Source organism: Lissotriton vulgaris, chromosome 12 (genome assembly GCF_964263255.1).
Source record: "Lissotriton vulgaris chromosome 12, aLisVul1.2, whole genome shotgun sequence".
Classification (NCBI taxonomy): domain Eukaryota; kingdom Metazoa; phylum Chordata; class Amphibia; order Caudata; family Salamandridae; genus Lissotriton; species Lissotriton vulgaris.
The window spans coordinates 662,130,790-662,150,261 of NC_141700.1; the positions used below are offsets into that span (position 1 = coordinate 662,130,790).

The following is a 19,472-nucleotide window of genomic DNA, read 5'->3' on the forward strand; positions in this document are numbered from 1 at the left end:
TTTTCCTGGCGATTGTCGCGGGAGCCTTGACTGACCAGGTGTTGCGTGAGAGGCTGAGAACGATTATTGAAGAGTTCTTTCATAAGAATGTTGGTTCTGTGGAGAGTATGTGTACGGTGTGGGAAGCCTTTAAAGTAACCATACAGGGAGCATGTATAGGTCTACAGTCAGGTGTGCTTAAATCGCTAAGAGATGCTATGACTAAATTGGAAGGGGAATTGTTGTCGCTTGAACGCCAACTGGAGGCACTACCGGAGGAATCCTTATTGGCCAGTATTAGGTTGAAAGTTACTGAATATAATGATCTAGCCAAGCAGGAGGTCAAATTCCTGTCCAAGCAGACCAGGGCACGTTATTACGGTGAAGGGGGGCGTCCGGGGCGAGGATTGGCGGATCGGATAAAAGACCCATGGGCTAAACATTGCGCGGTGCAGGAGATAGAGGATGGGGATGTCACTGTAACTAGTGCGTCCGGTGTTCTCGACTGCTTTGCGAGATATTATGAAGAGATGTATGAGTATAGGGAGACGGCGGGGGAGGAAGAGGTAGCACAATACTTTGAGGATATAGCTCTGGTCTGGCTCTCGAAGGGCCAACAGGATTTCCTTATGCATCATATCACGGAGGGGGAATTTAGGGATGCGATAGCGGCCCTACCAAACGGAAAGGCGGCTGGAACTGATGGATTACCATCCGAATTCTATAAAGAATATGTTGATCTCCTACTTCCACACCTGGCGATGGTTCTGGAGGAGGCTGTGGAACAGGGTCAGTTCCCGGCTACAATGAGAGAAGCGCTTCTGGTTGCACTGCCAAAACCGGGTAAACCGCGAAATAGATGCGAGTCTTATCGTCCCTTGTCCCTTATGAATACCAATGTTAAAATCATTGCTAAAGTGCTGGCGACTCGGCTGCGCCTGCTTCTCCCGGTTATGGTGTTACCGGATCAGTCCGGATTTATTCCCCTCCGATCTACCACTCTCAACTTAAGAGCTCTATTTGCGGTACTGCATCTCCTCAAACCAGGATTTGCTTCGGTGGCTGTCCTGCTAGATGCCGCGAAAGCCTTCGACTCAGTTGCATGGCTGTATATGATAGCGGTACTGCATCGTATGGAAGTACCTTTCTTCTTCACATCGCTGATCACTCTGCTGTACACGAATCCCATAGCGCGCGTACGAGTAAACGGTCATATTTCGGCTCCATTCCCTGTACGGAGGGGGGACTAGACAGGGCTGTCCTCTTTCGCCTTTACTATTTGCTCTTGTGTTGGAACCTCTGCCGTGTGTTTTGAGGCAAAGATACGCGGATGCGGCCATGAAGTTCCCTCTTCGATCCCTGGCGGTGTCCATGTATGCCGATGATATGGTCCTGTATGTGCGAGAGCCTGCTCGACATCTTGAATCCATACTTCGGGAGTTCATTCGGTTTGGGCATCACTCGGCCCTGTCTATCAACTGGGAGAAATCTATTCTGCTGCCACTCACCGACGTCACACTGCCTTTTCCCTTGGAATTCCCGTTGGAATGGGCGACGGAACCGGTGCGTTATCTAGGGATTTGGATGCATAGAGATAGCCAGGAAATCATCCGGGATAACTATGGAGTGGCCATCTTAAAACTTGAGGACCAGGTGGCACGTTGGATTCTGCTACCTCTCACCTTCGCTGATCGTGTGTCTCTGATAACATTTTTATATCTTTTTGTTAATATCCCTCTTCCGCTAAAGTCGCATTTCTTCGCCAGACTGCAATCTTTGTTGATTGCCTTGACCTGGGCTGGTAAGAAACCACGAGTGAAATGGGAAGTGTTGACTAAACCATATGACTTGGAGGGCTTCGCCATACCAGGCATGAAACTGTACTATCTATGCGCCCAGGCACACTTTGCCACCTACTGGCTGTCGGCTCCACCGTATACTCCACACGTGGCACTCGAGGCTAGTGCGGTCACACCTATTCCCCTAAAGTCGATGATAGTCAACACTCACTCGGTATTTGACAAAGGAGAAGTGGACACGGTGCGCTCTACTGCTAACGCTTGGCGTGAATTGGGCAGACGAGCAAACAGACTGCCGTTGTATGCCCCTGATATGCCATTGCTGTATCACACGGAGATATCGGTCTCAAGTGAAATTGGGGCCCTACAGGTATTACAGGGTGCGGGGATCAACACTGTAGGGAATCTCTTCCCGGGCGCCTCGTTCCTCTCCTTGCAGGCTATGACAGAACGTTCCCCTAACATTGCTATGTCTACGTTTATATATGTCAGGCTCCAGGCTGCCATACATACCTTATATCCTACATATCCGGACGAACCATTGGCGCTGGGAGCTTTACAGTTGCTATATTCTACAACGGATAGAGTTAAATTACTCTCCAGGCTATACCGAGCCTCGCAAGAGGACGAGGGAGGAGGCGCGGTGACTGCCAAGGCCAGATGGGATGGATGCCTACCAGAACCGCTAACTGATGATGAGTGGTCCGAGTGCTGCTCCATGACGGGAGGTTTTGTGGCCAACGGCAATTTTCGCCTCATTCATTATAAATTTTTGCACCAATGGTACTACACACCAGTGCAGTTGGTTAGGTATGGTCTCCGAGATACGTACCAATGTGTCTGGTGCGGTGTGGACAGTGCAGACTTTGTACACCTGGCCTGGGGATGTGCACGTGTGTATGCCTTCTGGGTTGCTGTGACTGAGGCACTCTCTAAAATGACGTCGACTGAGGTTGTGCTGGATAGCGCTGAAAGTATGAGCGGGGATTCACCGACAGGTGAGGGAGGTCCTGTGTAGCTGTGCGTAAGCGGTGCCTGTTCTACAGTAGTGCTGGATGCGTGCTGATTCTTTCCCTCTACACGGGTTGTCTCCTGGGAATTTATTGCATAAACGCGTGACCTTCCCCTCCGTGCACCAATGACTTGTGCTAAATACTGGGATGGGCGATCATGGACCATGAGGTTTGCTCAACTGATTTACTGATTGAATGCATATTGTACGTTGCTAGTCCTATACCCTTTTGTACTACATGACAATGCTATGACCTGAAGACTGGGATGTTTGGGTGGAGGGTTGTTGGGGTTCTGTGTTGTTGTTTATAGAAAATCATAAAATTAGACTGCATTTAATGTGTATGATGCTACTACAAGTTACACGTGGGGCCTGGAGCAATACTTATCGTTTGCTTATGCTTCTATCGCACAGTACTGCCAGATGTCATTGATTATGTGCATCGTTTATTCTCCATTTGTTTGCTTGCAGCCGGCCCTCTCTATGGGTTGTAGGCATGCTGCTGTGTACTTGTATCAAGTGGAATAAAGGTCTACCAAAAAAAATAAAAAACTTCAGCCTCCCTCTCCTTAAACACATTCAACTTCTAAACAGACTAATAGGTAGTAGTGTTCCCTGAAAGGGAAGAACCGCACATCAAAAAAGAGAACAATGTAAACATGTCTTACAGTAATGAGCGTGATTAATTAGGTTACTATATATTTGAGAGGGGTGCTCAAGTAACTCCAAACACCTACTACGTAAAGGTGCTAATAGAACGTTATGAGACTCAAAATGATATTAGGCATATGAGGATAGTGCCATAAGTTGAATAGTATATAGAGCATTAAAATAGTCCACAAACGTCATTCATTGATATGTCTTTTATTAAATTCTTATAGATTCCCAGCACGCGACTTAGGCTAAATCGTGTGCTGGGAATCTATAAGAAATTAATAAAAGAGATATAAATGGATGACGTTTGTGGACTGTTTTAATGCTCTGTATACCATTCAACTTATGGCACTATCCTCATATGCCTAATATTATTTCGAGTCAGACTGTGAGCAGTATTTTTCCAATACCATGTTGGAGTGATACACATTGTAATGGGTGTGCTGTCATAGCTCTTTGTTTGTATGTTGACATACATTCAACTTCTAAATACTGACGTTATTGCATCAGTCCATATTATCGACTCTATGTCTCAGGCCTTCTCCATTGGACGGGGTACTCGTCATGGGTGCCCCCTCTCTACCTACCTCTTTGCTTTGGCCATGGAGCCAATCGCGGCCTGGGTGCGCATAGATGCGCAAATTCTGGGCTTCGAGTGGTCAAGAGAAGTCTCCTACCGCATAGCTCTGTATGCGTTTTTCCTCATGCATCCAGTCCGGTCAGGCCACGACTGCTTAGGATAATGCAGATCTTTGGTGAGACGTCAGGATTGTATATGAATGCCCGAAAATCATATATGTGGCCCATGTGGGGCGCTTGTCACATGAGCAAGTGGACAGATGAGGTGACTGTGGTCCGGGACGGATTTAAGCATCTGGGGGTATACTTGTCGTCCTCCCAGTCCATGTCCTGGGAAAGGAATTTGGCCCTGTTATACGTACAAATTAAGGCGCAGACCCGTTCTCGGTCACATCGACCACTCTCCCTGTTTGGCAGATCCGCCATCTTCAAGGTGGTCTCCCTGCCCAGGCTACTATACCAACTGCAAAATCACCCGTAGCTAATATCACCTCCCTGCTTCAACCAACTAAATGATGCTCTTAAGACTCTTTCTCTGGGGTGGAAGCTCGGCCTGGGTGGCATTAAAAACATGCAGAGGCACATATTGCAGAGGCATAGCAACGCCAGATGTTCAGGCATATTATTCAGCCTCGCACCTTCTTATCTTTAATGACTGGTGGTATGGGGTCAGATGCAACCCCGCTTATGCAGTTGAACACTGGCTGATGGGCAATATGCAATTGCACATGATACTATATGCACACTTGACCTTGAAGGTGCTGCCGCCGGCGACGGCCACAATTTTCCCTATCTGGAGACAGTCACTACATTACATGGGGTGGTGGCGTAGGCTGACTAAAGAAACGCCCCTTTGGCACAATGGTTTTCTGCCTCAGCTGTCTGGGCTCTCTTTTTTTCCAGCTGGGAGGCTATTGGTATAACTACGGTAGGGGACGTTCTTCATAGTCGGATCCTAAAGTCCTTTCAGGAACTCCAGCAAGAATATGAAATGCCCCGCACACAATTTTATAACTACCTCCAATTCCGCCATGCATTTTTCCCATATATTGCTCACCAGGAAGTAATACCCGATTTCAATCCAATAGAAGCTAAAGTGTTTATGGGGGAATTCAGAGAACATAAGATCACCAGGATCTATCGAACACTAGTGACAAATAGCCCCCCTACACTTAGCAAAACATGCGCTGCCTGGCAGGAAGACCTGGGTCCCCTGGACAACGAAGATTGGGCGGAGGCATTGGAGACCCACGTGGCGCGGCCATTGCAGCAAAACTACGATTCAAATACCTTCACATTGTCTACTACACTAGATATAGGATCTGGCGTGCTGGGCTGATTGAATCTCCCTTTTGCCTGTGCTGCCAAGCTACAGATGGCACCCTTATACATTCTGCACTCCCTAGGTTCTGGCAGGGAGTAATCACTTGTCTGTCAGACGTTTCGGGCTGGGACATCCCCTATTCACCGCGGCTAGTCTTGCTCTGCTCCACATTACTGATGGTATTGGGGCAACATATGTAAGTGACACTTATTTCTCCTGGGCTTTACGTTGGCAAAAGGAGACATAGCAAAAGCACTGGAAAATGCCTCCACACCCCGGGTAGGAATATGGAAAAAGGGCCTAGATTTTTGCATGGGGTTGGAATTCCCAATTTATAAAGCGAGAGGATGCCCCCGGAAACATCTCAAGATTTGGAGGAGGTGGGCAGATCATGCGGGTCTGTATCTGGAGCCTATTCCAACTGTATCACTGGATTAGTGGGATGGGGAAGGTAGTGCTGGGAGATCAACATAGCTTAAATGTATAACGTTGCGATTTGGATGGCTGAAAAAAATGCATTGCATTTTATCTCAGATATATGACACTGTAGTTCACTGTTGGAGAAATGTGCTTGTTTGTATTTAATTTTCAATTGTTATTCTGCAATCAAAAAGTCAACATCATTATTGCTACTCTGTAAATTGTGATACTGGATGGTCTGGTTATGCCAGGCGCTTGCTACGGATGTTGACAATAAAATTTTATTGTGAGAAAAAAAAACACACAATTCTTTCCATAGGAATAAGCTGGTGGGGGGTGGTGGTGGTGGTGGTGGTGAGAGGGGGGGGGGGGGTAACTCGGCAGCTAAGTCTGAGGGGCACCAACTATTGGACTAGGGATCAAGTTCAGCTGCCAAGCATTGTCACTCATCCAAGAGGCAACTGCAAAGAGGTAAAATGAGGGGTTGAATACTGAATAATAAGGGGTTTTCATTGCTTGACCCAGCACTAGACTTTCAGCCTTATAACATATAAGCAGAAAACCTGCCCAATATCATAAAAACAACCTATGTCCTTGAAATAAAAAATAATTTTACGGTCATTTGCTCTTCTAATATGGTTGAACTTAGGTATGTTACTTTTTATGTGCAATTGTAAAATGAACACAGGTTGTACTGCTCATTTCTAGCATTGTAATTCATGTAGATGTATCTGGAAAATTATATTATACAGAGATTTAATTACAAATGGAACTTTGATTAAATCCTTTTTAACTCTCTTGCTAAATTATTGTGGGTTTTTTACCAGACTCTTTAAACGTATTAAGTAGCTATAAATACTCTTCTTGGAGACTACTATGCAAAATGTAACCCGTTCTATGCAGGCGATACTCACTTAGGGAGTTGTCGGAAGACATGGCTCTCAATCATCGTACATTCCTCCACTCGAAATTCTGAAAGCCATTCACATAAAGGGGTATCCTAACAATCCCATAACCTTAAAATGACCCACAGAATAATAGTGTGCAATTGTTTTCGGTCGATATCCCTATGTACCAATGAGCTGGCGGCTGAGGTCAAGCACTTGAGACAGCTGTCACTCAATGTGGGGAGAGGCACACTAATGCTCCTACTGCCATCCCTTGGTCTCACACACCTCCACACAACCACTGGACTTGCTGATCATTTGCTACAGAAGTCAAGCAAACATAGGGTGGCTCTTTCCCAAAACCAATGATTCTAAATAACTACAGTCTCATGAACACACAGTGAGATATCAGCATGGAAAGCAGATCACAGGATATGTTATGTTGATGGCACTTAAAGTGTGGGTAAGATGAAAACACATGTAATAAAAAAAGGAAAAATCAAACCAGATTAAATTCTACTAAGGGATGTAAATCCAAAATGCCACTATTCGCTTTATTTCAATTTTCTGGGGTTAGAGAGTATTTTTTTCATCCAACATTGGTACCATTTTATATTTTGCAATAGATTTCTTTTAACTTCCTTGATAGTTACATTGTTCTGAAGATAGCGCTTGTCAAGCAGCCACTTTGTGGTTATCAACTTCGTAGAATAATAAGTAAACAGAAACAAATAAACATAAACGCATGTCTTGCAACAGAAGGGGGGGATGACACCAAAGACAAGATAAGATCATGGTCACCATGCATACCTGTTGGACTTGGGATCCCTTGACTTGGTTATCTTCTGTGGTAGCTATTATTTGGAGGATAGCCCTACCCCTTTGGTCAACATGCCCTCTGTACAAATCTGACGTGTAGACAGACAACTGCTCTTTCGTAAACTCTTCACTGATAGCACCGCTTTTGATCTCAGTATTCGTTCTTCTTATTCCATTGAATAATCGGGTAATCATCGACTCAGGCAACGCTTCAGATACATAGGCCTATAAGGAACAATTACAAAAAAATTAACTCAGGCATCTATATTTTTACTGAATTGTTTCTAGTTCCAAAAACAGTTCAGATCTAGAAGGGCATCCAATTATGTAAAAGGTATGTGTAAAATGACTGGTCAATACCAAAGCTACACAGACAAAGAACACAGTGAAAGAGTACAGTGGATTAAGACCCCAGGAGGCTTGTACATGTAGATTCTCTGCAAGTCTCAGTCCTGTCTGGCGGACCGATTTTCCACATAACATGAGGTGTAGTGAATGAGAATTGGACTCCACCTTTCTCCAAAGGTTTCGGACCTCACTTGGAACACATTCACAAATTATCAATAACAGCCCTCTCTCTGGTATTTCGGGGAAGACTGAATCAGCCCGATGTCTCCAGAGAAGGATTGAGGTCACTTCTGGTTGGGCCACAGGCTGGCTGGATCATAGCAAAGTACCTAATATTTGGATTTGGATGTGGGACAACCTATTTTTTAAAGACTAAGGAGGCTCAGTATCTTTGTGAAGTGGTTGAGAGAAAAACAAAATAGTCAGAAAACCCTGCCAAAATGCCAGAGGTCTCGCAAGTAAGCCATTGTCTCATGACACAGGAAACACGCTGAACGTAAATGTCTCATTTAAAAAGGTCTGATTGAAATGCCTCTTGAAGCAGGTAGACATTCCTGGTTTTCTCACCATGCCTTTAACTGTCAGAGAAAGTTGGAAGTAAGGTTTTCTGTGGATAGAGCTCGTCTCGTCATCACTACATCAGGCCAATCAAGAAATCTTTGACAAGTGATGCGGTTTCTACATGATCAAAGGCCTCCAGACTGGCCTTTCAACTGGCTCAACCCGCCCAAAATCAGTATTATTCGCTCTTACTAAAAAACTGGTTGTGTGGTTGCAGCTTTCCATAAAATGCAAAAGTATGAAAAATAATCAGACTTCACTGAAGGCATTGATAGAGTCAGCCAACAGACTATGTGGGTTTTTCCTACTAACTTAAAAAGGCACTGTAATCGAAAACCTTGGTCAAAATTTGTAGGAAAGGAGTTCTGCCACGATATCGCTGTTAAAATATCGACCTACAAAACTAACATATCCACTGTAAAAGACCTCATCACAACATCACAAGGTAACTCTAGGAAAATGGACGCAGAGTTAGAACAATAAATAATTCGTTATTTTGACAATGAAGTAGTAGGAAATGTGATGGACGGGATAGTTTTGTAGGAGGATATTATAGCCAATTGGGAGGGTTAGCCGGAACATAAGCACATTCCAATGGGGCAGGTCAGCATGAACATATGAGCATCCCTTTTCTCTTCCCCCATATATTGCTTATCTACCAACAACCATGGCGTAAATAAGGTTGAAGGGGCCAGGTTCACAATTTAGTACCCCCATATGCAGATGAGACTACTTTGCGGATTGCAAACCTAGAACTACATGGAACTCTCACATCTCCTAATAAACCCTGTTAGAAGAATGACGTTGTTAGAAGTTGTACATTTGACATTAATTTGCAGTATTTAGGTGTCCAAGGGCCAAATGTTTGCCATTTGTTGAAGCGAGATTGGAAAATCTGGACAGATCTAATTCTTTGTGATCATGGCTGACAACAATCTGCAAGAGAAGGGGGGTTGGGCGCACATTGCCTCACATCCCAGCACAGTTTGCCCCTTTACATTGAGGTAAATGCAGTATAAAATGAGCGGTTACTTCAATATTAACTGTTGTTTTACACTAAAGTTGGTGCAGATAGTGCTGTGCATCTCTAGGCACATGTTTCTAGATGTCAAACTTCATCAGTAGAGAACAATGATTTCACCTGTGGTTGCTGGCAATGCCGCCGAAGTCTTCACAGGTCTCAATACCACTCACAAGCGCACAGGGGCATCTCCAAAGCTAGCCAGCTTGCTGTTTCAAGGGAAACTTATAAACAGAAGGGGGGTTGGTAGCACACTGCCTCACATCCAGCACAGTTAGCCACGTAGCAGTGTGGTAAGTGCAGTACATAATTTGCGGTTACTTCAATATTAATTGTAGTTTTTCACCACAGTTGGTGCAGACAGTGCAGTATATCTCTAGACACAGGAGCAACTCTGAAGCTCGTCAGCTTGCTGACTCAAGGGAGCCTTTTAACCAACCTGAAATTAATGAATAAAAATTGAATCTGCTAACGCCATTATGAATGATTTGCAATATTTTATTTAGATTGTTTCAACCCTTGCTTAAGGTTCTAAAGTCAGGTTTGGCTATGTAAAGTGACATTTATATGGAATAAAGGTTACATGTGGAGAACAGTGATAACTGCTCTTGGTTTAAAGGACCATCATCACGGTATAGACAATCAGATTTTGACTATGCCCGTTTTAGTCTGTGCTGTATGCACTAGAAAGCTTGCTATTAAAGGATTTTAAAAGTTTATGTTACTTTTGTGCAACACATCTTTTTTTGGGGAGAAAAGCCGCCACCACAGGGAATGTGAATATTAGGCCACTCATATACTGATGGGAAAAATATCAAGTACCAACTACACACTTTTTTAGATCCTCGCATTTGAGGAAAAACAAACCGGTATTACTCCTAGGTTTGTTGGGTATATCTTATTCGTACCCTTTTATTCTATTTTTTCATTATCTTCAAAATTTTGAAGATAATGAAAAAATAGAATAAAAGGGTACGAATAAGATATACCCAACAAACCTAGGAGTAATACCGGTTTGTTTTTCCTCAAATGCGAGGATCTAAAAAAGTGTGTAGTTGGTACTTGATATTTTTCCCAGTATATTTACGGTCCAACCAACTACATGTCCCAGGACCTAACTCCTTTAATTTACAAAACTCATATACTGATGGCATCTCAAAAGTGTTGATGTTGCAATAAAAACTTCATTTAAGCCATTAATACAGCAGGCCTTCTAAAAGAACTATGCATTCCTGGTGCCTAGCGTAAATTATGCATAAATGGTAGCGTAAATCAGTCTGCTTGCATTCTGGGTAAACTGTTGTCTGGACAGTTAGGGGTGTAGGTAAATGTCATCAGATCGAAACGACTATGCTCATTTTGGGAAACCCATGAACACATCTCTACTTTTAGGTCGAGCTCCGAGAATAATATCAGCTAACTCCTAGCGCTCAGGCAATCAGTTCACAGCAAGAAGGACAATGGCTCAGCCCCTCGCAGACATTTGTTGCACGGGTCATTCAGGTTTTGGATTGGTGCCCGCAAGAGCCATAGGGAGTTGTGGCTGTCAATAACCACTATGGAATTTTTGATCTTGACCAGAATATGGCCGTATGGTCATCTTACTGGAGAAGCAGGTAGATAGAACATTCTCAAAATGTTAAGGACCAGTATTAGGAGGGCTGGAGCAGTACACCAAAGTAAATGCTGAGTTTGTTGATCTTCCTCCAAAAACAGCACATCCCTCCATGCCCCTCGAAGAGACTGGACTGCTGCAGAATGCACCACTTCACAAGAAAGACTTGTTGGCACAAATTCTGGGTATGTCAAATTAAAGTGCCACTGATGAACTGGAAGATTTGTTAATCCCTTAAGGATTGTGTTGCTCCTCACTGGACCTGGCCAATCATTGTATTCAATACTTTATAAAAGTTCAGAATTAAGTGTAAACTAAATTAGGCTTCACAATAAAGATTGACAAGCAAACCACAAAAATGTACTCAAAGTTTTCAATGTATTGCAGCAAGCAAATAAATGGCTCGAATCAATCAACCATTTAGCATGAAGATCAGAAAAAACATGCAGTTAGTAAAATAGCAGAACAAAATAGAGTTCAGCTTCAATTAGCTCAAGTCATAAATCAGGAGGTCAGAATGACGTAGTGTCGCCTTCTAAAGACCAGTAGAGAGTGAGCCTACAACCCTAAGGATGAGGCCTCTTTTATAGGAAATTTCACAAAGGACTTGGACATTTGATGTAAATATGAAAAAGTCCCACAATCCCAACCAATCATCTTAAACAAAGAATGATACAGTTTGAAATCAAATTGTTCAGCAGTATCCCACAGGTTCACATAGTGCAGTTCTCATTCCTAGCGCCCTTCGGACATTTAATGGCTGGTACACGATTCAATGTAAAGTTTACTGGAACAGGTTCACATAATACAGAGTCATGCTACAGTCCCAATAGGTAAGACCTTGATCAAATTATTTTTACAAAAAACAACATGAGATACATGGGAAAGAAAGGTCATATTTCAAAATATGGTTTACAAAGTTGCTTATGCGTGCACGGTGAGCAAAGGACAGAAAGATGGCTGCATTCCGGAAAGACGGCTACAGGCACTATATATGGCGCGAAACAGCCATTGGGCTAAAAGGGCTTGAACCCCCACTCATTAACCAGTTCTTCAGTTGATGTGTGCTGGGCTGAGCTTCTGATGGGGCTCCAAATAAAGCTTCAAAGTGTTTTGCAGGGCATCCAGATGGTGAAGTGCATAAAAAAGTATGGAACTGTGAGCCGGAGTACAATAGGGGCTAGCCCGAGCCGTGGCTAAAAAAAGAACAAAATATTCTGCAACTATTTTGTTGGCCTTTCACCTGGAGGCAAATACATATAGCACAGGCCTTAAATGAAAAATAAATGCAAGGTAAAGTAATTAATGTCGGTGCACAAGGGAAAAGTGGTAAATGTATTTATAGTGCTTTGAAGTACCAGCCTCTAACTGAGGGTACTCTTAATATGCAAGTCATTATTATAAAACTGTATTAAACCATATAAAAAAAGGCTTTCGCAAAACATGCAAAGAAATTCCAAACCGCAGTGAGTCGTAGCCTGATCTAACTCATCAATATTCATGAGGTAGGTTGCAAATTCCATCTCACTATGATTGGAGGCAATCATATGGACAGTGAACTGCTGGAGACAATAGACATCATGTCTATGATCACCTTTTAAATAAAGTAAACTTCTTCTTTTAAAAGAAATCCCTCTGGTTGCTTCTCCCAAGCATAGCTCCCATCATCTTTGTACAATTTCTTTGCTCTTTATTCAATGTGGTCCAAACTATATATTGGTTCATGTAACCACATCTATCATCAGATGTCTCTCCTATACCGGGAGTAAGCACAGCTACACATTGTTTTAAGAGATCGTTTCAGTCATAGCCACACACAAACCTCTTCAAATATGGGGCAGAACGCACTCAAACCGTGAACAGGAGTTACCCCGCTCTAGTGTGCACTGTACCTATTGAACTAATTGTTCACCAATCTTCACACATTAATTAATTGTAAAAGATAAACATAATTCCACAGTATTGATATTTTACATATCACTATTAACACAATATTTTTTTTTGCAAGAATCGTGTTTACTTTTTCATACTCGTATTCCATTTATATGTTATTCCATCACATATAATAACGATTCAAATTTTTCCAAGGATACTTATTCTCATTACAATTCATCAAACTTATTCAACTCTATATTTTTTAGAGATGCTTCCATAGTTACTATTGAACCAAATTTAGTCTCTGGCCCAATGCATTTCGGAACGCGTGTTCCTTCCGCAGAACGCACTCACACACTTGTGTCCATCATTTAGAACGGAAAGATTAGGCAATCTGACTCTCACTAATTTCTAAATTCTTGAGGAAGCAAGGCAACAAAACATATTAAGAGAATAAATCTGGATCGGACACATGACATAACAAGAATTTGCAAAGCAATAGGTCTTGAATTTGTAAGAATTTAAGCCAATGGCAATATAAATGACAAATCCTTTTATTTAACTGTTTTGATAATTAACACATAAATAAAAGGCATTGTCATTTACAATGCCAATGGCTCAAATTCTTGTAAATGCGAGACCTATTACTTACAAAGTGAAAGCGTGCAGGAATGTTGCAGGAAAGCATGCCGTGCCTGCAGTAGGAGAAACTACTTAAATAAAATAATGCTTACAGACTAATAAAAGATACCATGTAACAACAGAAGTAAAAGGGCCAGTTCTCATGGGAGGTTACAAAAGATGGAACGGACAACTGGGGGTGGGGAGAAGCCAGCATTTAGGGCGGACAATGGCACAAACCAATATCAAATATGGGCGGAGAGTGAGCGGGGCTCCTATTCACTACTCCTCTACAATAAGTCTCGCAGAGCAGCGCATGCATGCTGGCTCTAGGCTCGACCTGAACAGCTGAGTCCTTGATGCTCTTTGGCCTACTTCACAGGGATTGGGGCACCCATTAAAGAGTGGGTCAAAAGAAGACGCGCTTCACCTTTTCACTAAAGGTGATGAAAATCAGTATGACAAGCTCATATGTGACTGGGTTCTCAGACGACTATCATTTGAGGGCTGGAAAGGCACCAAAATGGGTGTTGATTTCTTGAAACCGTAGATGTGGCAAAGAAATCCAAAATAAATAGCCATGCTATCAATGACACTCGTGATAGCCATTTGCCTGCCCTAGGTTGTTAACCCTTCCTGTCTGAGGCAAGTACTTCCTGTTTTCTCACGTGATCTAATAATAATAATAATCCACATTTGTAATAATCCACATTTGTAGAGCGCGAACAATCACCCGTAATGGTCTCTAGGCGCTGTCGGGAAGATTAGGCAAGCTATTGCCCAGAGTCTCAATGTGGATTTAACACACCACCAGGTATCATGCTTCATCACTGACCAGTCCTTGCCCCCTAATAACTTGGTTTGATAGAGGGCGGGCATACACCTGACGACAGGGATGTACTTCTAAACTAAGTGGGGGCCCAAAGAAAAATAAAGAGTGAGTTAAAAGGCCATTATTGGTGTCAGCTTAAATTTAATAGTGCCAACATCCATATGGTAGTTAAAAGAAAGTGTTCGGTGTCAAGGGGATATTAGTGTCCCCCCCATCGCTGTGAAATAGGTGAACATGTTTCTGCCTGTAGGCCCATGTGGGTCCACGGCATTCTTCTGGACCACGTGATAACGGGCTTCGCTCTTACCAAAATATGGCCACAACTGCCTCACCCACCAAGCTTGGGAGACTGGTTCCATGGCTCTGCCCCAGCTCTCGGCCCCACAACGGCGGGGGCAGGCTCCCGGGACTCCCCGCTGAAAAGAGGTGAGAGGGCTGGTGGGGGGGCCTGGAGAGCAGAGCACCAGGGGTGGTGGAGGAGGGCACCAGGAGTGGTTGAGGGCAGTGGTTGTAGGGAGAACCGGGGTGAGGAGAGGGCTTCTGTGTCAGCGCCATAGGGCACTCACAGTGCCAGGCAGCGTCCACAATCTGGAGGGCACAACCACCAGTTCTGGCCGTCTCTGTTCAGGTTTTGTTCCTCCACAGATCTGGGATCTGGTTACAGATACACGTGCACGACTACAGGGCAATTTTGTACTGATCGATAAAATCATTAGATGTCGTTTTTAGCACTGGTAGGTGCAAATAATGTCTTGCATGGGTCAGTGAGGGCAAAAGCCTATATGCAACTGTTGATGTAAATGTGGCGGTAACTTGTGCTTTACACAGACTGTTTTGCAAGGACATTTAATTCTGCAAATCAGACATGTCCAAGTGTTGTAAAATACTACTGTCCAAACTAACGATGCCCCGTTTACCGGCCCGGGAGGCATGGAGGCTAAATGTGCTGGTGCTCTCATTTTCCGGTTCATACCGCTGTGGAACCCTTCCTGGCTTTCCTGTGACATGTCCACTCCTGGGCACCCCCAATGTGAAGCCAGGCATCCAAGCGCTGCTGGGGCCGTTGTGGAGATTAAGCAAGCTCTTGCCCAGAGTCACAGAGTGGGACCCATGATTAGACTAGGCACCGAGGCGAGAATTATCAGGTCCGGGGAGATTGAGTCCAAGAGCCTCCGAGGCGGGAATTGAACCCTGGTCCCGGGCCAGACCTCTGCATCAGGGTCTGCCGCTCTAACCATTGAGCCACGCTTCTCCAGTTCTTAAGTGTGTTTACTCTTCACTGTGTGTGACTTTAAAATATGTTTTACTTTTTTCCTATATGTTACAGTAAACAGGAAGAACATAACAGATGTCCCGGAATATCAGGTGACATGGTGACAAGTTAACCTCTTTATTTCACTTTGTCTCAGTTTTTTATTTATTTTTTCATTATTTTCACTTATTGCAGTAGCGAAAACTAGGTCCTGAAGAAGGCAGAGGACGATCACGTCCACTTTTCTGCTGAAGCATGTCGACCCTTATAATATGGTAGCAGCTATATGTTTAAAATGCTCCCCTCATTTCTGCGCGGTCTTTAACTATTGGAAGTGTGAGAGGTACTATTAAAGATGTTTTGCCTCTAACCTCTCCAATTTTATATCACTTAATTTTCTTTTCTCATGCACTGCAAATCAGTCAATACTAACTGACTGTCGATACCGCATATCACATCCTTGCATCACTATGTCTGTAGCACCTTACATCTCACTAGGATAGCTACAACCTTTATCTCCTTGGTGTGAGAAGACCCACATGATAAGGGCAGTAACGAACAGCAACTGATGGGTATCTTTCATACTTGAGGGATATCTTTTTACATTGGTATCAGTTATTTTTGAAGCCACACAAAGTTCGAAAATTTCCTATATATGAGACCCATGGACACTCGTTGTTGACTCTGGACATAGCCAAACTTTTCCACCCTTAACCTCAGTCAAAATTTAAACATGCAGATAAGGGCAAAGTTAAACTGATGTGTAGAACACATTAGTAGGGGCAGTGACCAGCACTTAATTTGTAAATGGATAAGTGCCAGGAACCAATGGTTTCCTCAAAATCACCTGCCCTTTGCTAGCGAAGGTCCGGGTAGCAAATACTAAACATGCCTAGACTTGATTCCAATGCATGCCTCCTCCAAGAAAACACAGGTTCAAATTAAGCACTGGCAGTGGTGGAGACACAAGCACACAAAGCATGGACAGGATGCTCTCTGAGAACAAAGAAGGGTGTATTGTTAATATAGTGCTTCCTACCACTATGCTGGGCACTGAAAGGCTTTTCTACAGGTAGAGCAAGCTACACCATGTAGGGTTTGTGGCCGGAAGGGTGTTGTCTTTGTTTTATGGTCCTATGTGGGAAGTGTTTCCATGTTGTGAGTGAGAAGCTCACCTTATATGATCTGCAATCAGCCAGAAAAGGTCAGGTTCCCTGAATCATTGAGTATTGAAAAATAAGCCCAAGGTGCACTACTTTTAGAAGGGTGACGGTAGGAAGGAAGGCATACGGACTAAAATCTGTGGGGTGAGACCCCATTTTATTATTTATGTCCAGCACAGGGCCTACCCTTTCAGAAGCCAGACTGCATTAGCTGCCCATCCAAGACCTTTTGTGCACCACCAATCGCTTACTGTACCATCTCTCTGAACTGGGAACAGTGGAAATGCCACACTCTAATGAAGGTGCAGTTGGTGACATTGCAGCAGCACAGGACCTCCCTAGACATAGACCCAGTGCAATGACTTGCCCCAATACTGGTTGGCATGCTTTGGATGCCCTTCCAAGCTTGTGTGTGCACCATGCTTTCCTGCCTGTTTCGTCCTTCATAACTATATTTGTAGTTTGGGGTGGACTGTTCCCATGAGAAGGAGGGTCAGACTGATTGGCATAAGGTTTAGAGGAGCACAGTGGGCCAAACAAATGTGTCAGAAAGCTACCCATAGTAATTGCCAGTGAAGCACAAAGTCGTCCATGTCACACGCAGTAGTGTGCCTGAATATTGGTTGTGGTGCAGAGCCTTGCTGAGCAATATATAGCATCACCAGACACTGGTGCTTATTTTGTAAAAGAATAAGTGCCAGGGCCTAACCTTTTGCTGTTAAAAATGTGGCAGGCGCTACTGTCAGTTGCATAGTCTTGATTCTACCTTATGTCTCTATATTCCACCACCATATACTCCTAGCCCCTTTATCATATTTTTGGCAGGTTCCCATTTCCTCCTTTTGTCACATTTTTCATCTTTTCCTTCCACCTTCTTTTCCTTGACTATTTCTTAGGTCTCGTCTAGCGACGCAGAGCTTGCGCTGCTCGCCTTGCCGAGATCTATTGTCGTCGTCTTGGTTGCCGAAGGGGGACAGGAGATGTGCACTTGCCCAAACAGCCGATGTGCATTCTCACGGCGTCTCATGCGCTCCCACCATGCTTTCCCTTTTCCTGTTAGCTGAGGCTCCCTGCCTCCTCATCCTCCTCCTGTTCCTCCTCCTCCACGCCTTGCCCTCCCTCGCTGCCGGCGATGCTCTAGTCACCCGGAGGAATGCTGGCTGCACCGGGCTCCACCGCGCCTTCCTGCCGCCGGTGATGCCCAGGCGAGGAGCCTGCTGAAAGTGGAGGCCGGAGCCCCTGTTTGTATTGCTTTTCTGCCGCGCCAGTGTCACGGTGTCTCAAGCGCTCTCACCACGCTTTCACTTTTCATGTTATCTGAGGCTCCCTGCCTCCTCCTTCTCCTCCTTCTCCTCCTCCACGCCGTGCCCTCCCTCGCTGCCGGCGATGCTCTCGTCCTCCCGGAGGAATGCTGGCTGCACCGGGCCTTCCTGCTGCTGGTAATGCCCAGGCAAGGAGCCTGCTGAAAATGGAGACCGGAGCCCGTCTTTGCATTGCTTTTCTGCTGCGCCAGTGTGAGGTTTTCTCTGCGCTTCGCCAGCAGCAGCCCACCTCACGCCTCTTTCTCTTGCCTCTGTTTATTTACCACAATGCTTTTGACTAGAAATAGGCAAAGGGTTGCCTCATGATGTGTAAATCTAGCCCTGTGCATGCCTCTTCAGTATGAAACCCATTGAGTTTCCTGCAAACCATGGACTACTGGGCCAGCAGGAGAAGCACTCTGTGAGTACACACACCGCAACCGCTGTGCACCCCAAAGTAAAAAGACCATTGCCACCTTTTTGGCGAAAGTACTGTTAAATATGTTTAAATTGGGGCAGAGACGTGACAGCGATACGTTAAATGATAACGTCCGAATCAATCAGCACATAGAGATGGGTGTATACCAGTACCACGATGCATACACTTACACATACAATACAAGTGTGTTGGTGTACGTGCCTGCTAGAGGCTCAGTACTTTTGTGGTATCACACATCGGAACTATGTCTGTAGCAATTATAACAGGTGGAGCGGCGGTTATGAGTTATAACATTTTTCATATAATTACTGGATAATATTTAACAAGTTTGACATGTCTTTATGACTAGATGGCATGAAGGTGTTTGTGTGCGATTTAGGACCACTTTCTGTGTGATCCTGTGTAGGTATTGAGAGAAACTATTTGCTTTGTGGGGTGGGTGTGTGGGGTGGCGCTGCACTGTCTATGCTGGAAAGAGGAACTTACACGTTAACATCCGCTCTCATATGCAAGGCTTTAAGTGGGATGAAAAAAACTGGGGATAGAAGGGAGGTCTTTAAAAGAGCTGTGGCAAACTTGCCTACGGGGCGTGGCCTGCACAATTAGGGGAAGGGCCTAATTTGAACTTTAAGCAATACACAAAAAAACATGTGCTTCTTTATATGGCCTCTAATATTGCTCCATGTGTGATAGGCCTAAAAAATAGGGTACACTGACTTGGGTTCACTAATAAAATTGTCATTTTTTATTTTTTATTTAAAGAGTTTTATATAGCGCTGGCTAGACCCGAAGGTATCAGAGCGCTTTACATGAGAATCAACAATGTAACAGAAAAAGTTAAACAATTACACAATACATCAAAAAATAGGCAATACAATTAGGGGAGGAGATAAAGGAGAGAGAAAAGTATTGGAGGGGGAGGTGAGAAAGGGAGGATAAGGGAAGAGACAACAAGGAGAGACGAAAGGAAG

The 19,472-nt window shown here is 44.1% G+C and overlaps 1 protein-coding gene across 5 annotated transcripts in view; it reads right to left on the minus strand.

Moving 5' to 3' along the window:
- Positions 1-19,472, minus strand: part of MEAK7 (MTOR associated protein MEAK7) — a 211,450-nt gene that overhangs the window by 116,535 nt on the left and 75,443 nt on the right. For all 5 annotated transcript variants that reach the window (XM_086945841.1, XM_086945840.1, XM_086945843.1 and 2 more), the window contains one exon: positions 7,465-7,698. In XM_086945841.1, the coding sequence (XP_086801967.1) occupies positions 7,465-7,698 (234 nt within the window). The remainder of the gene's footprint in view (positions 1-7,464; positions 7,699-19,472) is intronic.